The sequence below is a fragment of the Gekko japonicus genome, unplaced genomic scaffold (genome assembly GCF_001447785.1).
Source record: "Gekko japonicus isolate JY-2015 unplaced genomic scaffold, Gekko_japonicus_V1.1 scaffold600, whole genome shotgun sequence".
In the NCBI taxonomy this organism is placed as follows: Eukaryota; Metazoa; Chordata; class Lepidosauria; order Squamata; family Gekkonidae; genus Gekko; species Gekko japonicus.
The window spans coordinates 691,366-695,759 of record NW_015168669.1 but is presented as its reverse complement, the minus strand read 5'-3'; the positions used below and the strand labels follow the sequence as shown (position 1 = coordinate 695,759).

The 4,394-nt window shown below is 52.2% G+C and overlaps 1 protein-coding gene across 1 annotated transcript in view; it reads right to left on the bottom strand.

Moving 5' to 3' along the window:
- The window catches only part of LOC107113917 (uncharacterized protein K02A2.6-like), a 10,855-nt gene extending 6,923 nt beyond the window's left edge, over positions 1-3,932 (bottom strand). Inside the window, 4 exon segments of the mRNA XM_015415320.1 lie at positions 513-670; positions 1,470-2,052; positions 2,151-2,687; positions 3,069-3,932. Coding sequence (XP_015270806.1) covers positions 513-670; positions 1,470-2,052; positions 2,151-2,687; positions 3,069-3,932 — 2,142 coding nt within the window.
- Positions 3,933-4,394: the final 462 nt, after the last annotated feature.

Below are 4,394 nucleotides of genomic sequence, written 5' to 3'. Positions count from 1 at the left end.
GCAAGGCCCGGCGGCTGGCAGCCGCTCAGGCCTCGCTGTCAGAGCCGGGGGGGAGGAGACCGGGGGAGCCTTACCTGCTGCTGCTGCCTCCTCCTGCTGCTCTGTATGGAGCTCTTTCTCCCCCCCCCCGCGAGTATCGCGGGTCCCCTTACTTGTTTACATATAACAACTAATAAGATTGTATAGTTAAAGACCAATGAGAGTCTTTCCCTCTCTGGAGCCTGTACAGTTCCTGATTGGTCGCTGTTAGAGGACGACCAATGATAATGCAGTTCAGAGGAGCCTTCATCCGGCTCATGCTTTACATTGGGAGTGAATGAGGCGATTCATGTAAGCGATTTCCAATACATAACAATTCCTCCCCCCTAAGTTAAGACATCATACACTTTTATTATTAACAGTTTACATTAGTCAATACCATTTTTATTGCAAACATAATCTTTCAGATATGTGGGAGGTTGCCGCGAACGCTGAGATCTGCGAATCGGTGTAGGCTCAGCGGGTAGGCTTACTTGTGGGTCACTGTGGGGCCCTGTACTAACGGGGTCAGACACAGTCTCAGGGCTTGCCATCTCACAGTCAGGGTTCTGCCCTGCTTCTGAGGCAGTATCTGGCATTTCAGGGCTCACCTCCGTCTCCGGAGGTCTCAGCTCAAAGTCAGAGAACTCAGCTGTCGGAGAGTCAGTGCGGGTGAGGTACGGGGGGCGGGGCACATGACGAAGCCCCGCCCCCTGCTTCCGGCCGCCCCGCTTCCCGCCCTCATTCAGCCAGGAGGAGGCAGGAGGGAGGGTAAGTTGCTTCCTCCCTGCCTCTCCCCACCCCTGCCTGCCTGGGGCCAGGGAGGGCCTTTGCGGGGCTTCCTTGCACTCCCGCCGGCCTTGCAGGTCCACCGCTGGCCCCCTCATGGGGCTCGGCAGTGGTGGAGCTGCAAGGCCGGCGGCGGCCGGGACCGTTGGGGGCGGGGGGTGTGGCCTTATGACACACTTCCGGTGATGTCAGGGGGTGTGGCCTTATGACACACTTCCGGTGATGTCAGGGGGTGTGGCATATGCTAATGAGTTATGCTAATGAGTTCCCCTAGCTCTTTTTCTACGAAATGACCCCTGGGCGTCGCCATTTCCTACTATCGGCCATCTGTACCACATACATTCTAGTGCCAACACGCTCGCCCACCACCCCGGGGATCCATAAGTGCCCGCTAGCGTAATTCTGGGCGAAAACCTTGTCCCCTGCCTCAAATATGCGCACCTTTGTTTGAGAGTCAGTACGCTCCTCCCGTTGTTCGTTAAGGTCAGGGTGCAGTCTGTTTAACCGGGTAGTTAGTCGTCTGCCCATTAGTAACTAAGCCGGGCTACGGCCCGTTGTACTATAGGGGGTGGTATGTTGCCACAACAGGAAGGACCCCAACCGGACAGTCCAATCTCCCTCTGTTAATCTACCCAGAGCTTCTTTGGCTGTGAGTACCATACGCTCTGCCTGGCCATTTGAAGCTGGGTGAAAAGGGGCAGCGGTGATTTGGCGAATGCCATGGTCAGAGAGTAATAGTTTGAACTCATCCGAGACAAACTGAGGGCCGTTGTCGCTAACCAGCGTGTCCGGCAACCCGTGGGTTGCGAACAGCCGGCGTAGTGCATGTATGACCGCAACGGAAATGGTCGAATGCATGTGCACCACTTCAAGCCATTTAGACCAGGCATCCACAATGATCAAAAACATCTGTCCTTGTAAGGGGCCAGCGAAATCCATGTGAAGTCTTGACCATGGTTTACCTGTTGATTCCCATTTTTGTGGTGGGGCTGGAGGCGGTTCTGGCCTGCTTTGTTGGCACTGATTGCAAACCTGTACCCATTCCTCTATTTCCTTATCAATTCTGGGCCACCACACATAGCCTCTTGCTAGGGCCTTCATGTGCACCGTTCCCGGGTGCCCGTCGTGCAAGGATTGCAACACTCTGTGCCTAAGTTTGTCAGGAACTATAACTCTGTTCCCCCAAAGTATACAACCTTTTGAGATAGACAATTCTGCTTGTATGGTTGGAACTCGGGTTCCATACTGCCCATAGGCCACCCCCTCCACACCCAGTTGAGCACACGGGATAAGACGCTATCCCTTGCAGTTTGTGCAGCTATATCCTTGGAAGAGACTGGTGCCTGAGGGAGTTCATCTATGGCCAAGACTTCACATGCGGGGGCTGGGTCTGTTCCTTGGTTAGGTAAGGAACAGCGGCTGAGTGCGTCAGCGTGCCCTATGGCCTTACCCGGCCAGTGCTCCAGATCAAAATCATACGCCTGCAAAAACAACGCCCACCTAAGCATTCTTGGGGACATGATGTTAGGCAGCTGCTTATCGGGCGCAAAAATCCCCAGTAGCGGCTTGTGGTCTATGACCAGCACAAATTTTCTGCCAAAAACAAAATCGTGGAACTTTTTGACAGCCGCTACTAAAGCCAGACCCTCCTTGTCTATCTGGGCATAGTTCCTTTCTGCCGCAGACAGAGACCTAGAATAGAAAGCGATAGGCGCTTCGCTTCCATTCGGCATCAGATGGCTCAAAACGGTGCCTACTCCAAAAGCCGAAGCGTCTGCAGCCAAAACCAGGAGCTTTTGCTCATCGTAATGAGTCAAGACAGCGTTAGACATCAACAGTGCTTTTGAGCCAGTTTGGTGTAGTGGTTAAGTGTGCGGACTCTAATCTGGGAGAACCGGGTTTGATTCCCCACTCCTCCACTTGCACCTGCTGATGTGACCTTGGGTCAGTCACAAGCTCTGGCACAGCTGTCCTTGAAAAAGAGCAGTTTGTGTCAGAGTTCTCTCAGCCCCACCCACCTCACAGGGTGTCTGTTGTGGGGAGGGGAAGGGAAAGGAGTTTGTAAGCCGCTCTGAGACTCCAAGTGAAGGGTGGGGTATAAATCCAATCTCTTCTTCTTCTTCTTCTTCTTCTTCTTCTTCTTCTTCTTCTTCTTCTTCTTCTTCTTCTTCTTCTTCTACTCCTGTGAAAGCCTCGTCTTCAGCCTGTCCCCATTTCCACTTCGCATCTTTGTGTAAAAGTGGGTGCAAGGTTGCTGCCACTGATGCCTTGTGCGGTAAAAACGCGTGATAGAAATTTAGCAAACCAAGGAATGCTTGCAGCTCTTTCTTATTCACTGGCTTGGGGGCGTTTTTAATAGCTTCAGTTTTTTCGCTTGTGGGGTGAACCCCTTCCGCATCTATGCGGAACCCAAGAAAATCCACACTCTCAACGCCCAATGTACATTTGGAGCGTTTGACCCTTAGCCCAGCATTTTGAAAATGTTTCAAAACCTCTGTAACTCTGTCCCGCAATTCCTGTTCAGACTTCCCCGCTATCAACACGTCGTCAAAATAGGGGACTGTGCCCGGCACCCCCCTTAAGGGACGTTCCATTAGACTTTGAAATATACCTGGTGCCACGTTAACTCCGAACTGGAGCCTGTTGACCTTAAAAGCCCCCTTATGGGTCACAATGGTTTGGGCTTCAGCAGCCTCTGGTGTGACAGGCAGCTGCTGGTATGCCTGTGCCAAGTCAAGTTTTGCAAATATTTTACCTCCCCCCAGGGAAGCCAGGATATGGCTCATTACCGGTACTGGATAGGAGTGCTGTTGCAGCGCTTTATTCAAAGTGCATTTATAATCTGCACATATTCGCACAGATCCATCTGGCTTGATTGGCGTTACTATAGGGGTCTCCCATTTCCTGTGCGGTACAGGTTCTAGAACCGCTTGCGCAATGAGCTTGTCTAGCTCCCTCTCAACCCGGGGCCTTATGGATATGGGTACTTTTCTGTATTTTAACCTTATGGGGGTCACAGTCGGATCTAGTTCAAAAGAGATGGGGGGACTGTTGTACCTCCCCAGCCCGTCTCCAAATACCGTAGGGAACTCATCATAAAGCATATCCCATTTATTTTCAGACATTGTATTGACTCCAAATAGGTTTAAACCAATCCAACCCCAAAAGATTTACACGGTCCCCTTCAGCAACTAAAAACGATAGTTTAGCACATGTCCCCTTATACTCAACATTTACAGTATCTTTGCCGGCCAATGGAATTCTTCTGCCCTGGAAATCGGACACCCGCGTGTCCGCATGTTGCAGTCGCCGTCTGCTTCGGTTTGGGAACAGCCGCTGCCAGGACGCTGAAGAGATGATGGTGAGCGATGACCCGGAATTGACTTCCATGGAGCAAGGCTGGACGCCAAGGAGCAGGGTTACCGTGATTTTGCCTGTGCAGCTAGTACGACAAACGGTCGAAGCGCTGGTCAAGGTGGACGTCATCTGGCAGTTTGCCTCATGGATTGGGGATCGCTGTTTGCCTCGGGTGCTGGGTGACGAATTCTTGTTTGCCGATCTGCAGACTCTTGCAAGGTGCCCCCTCC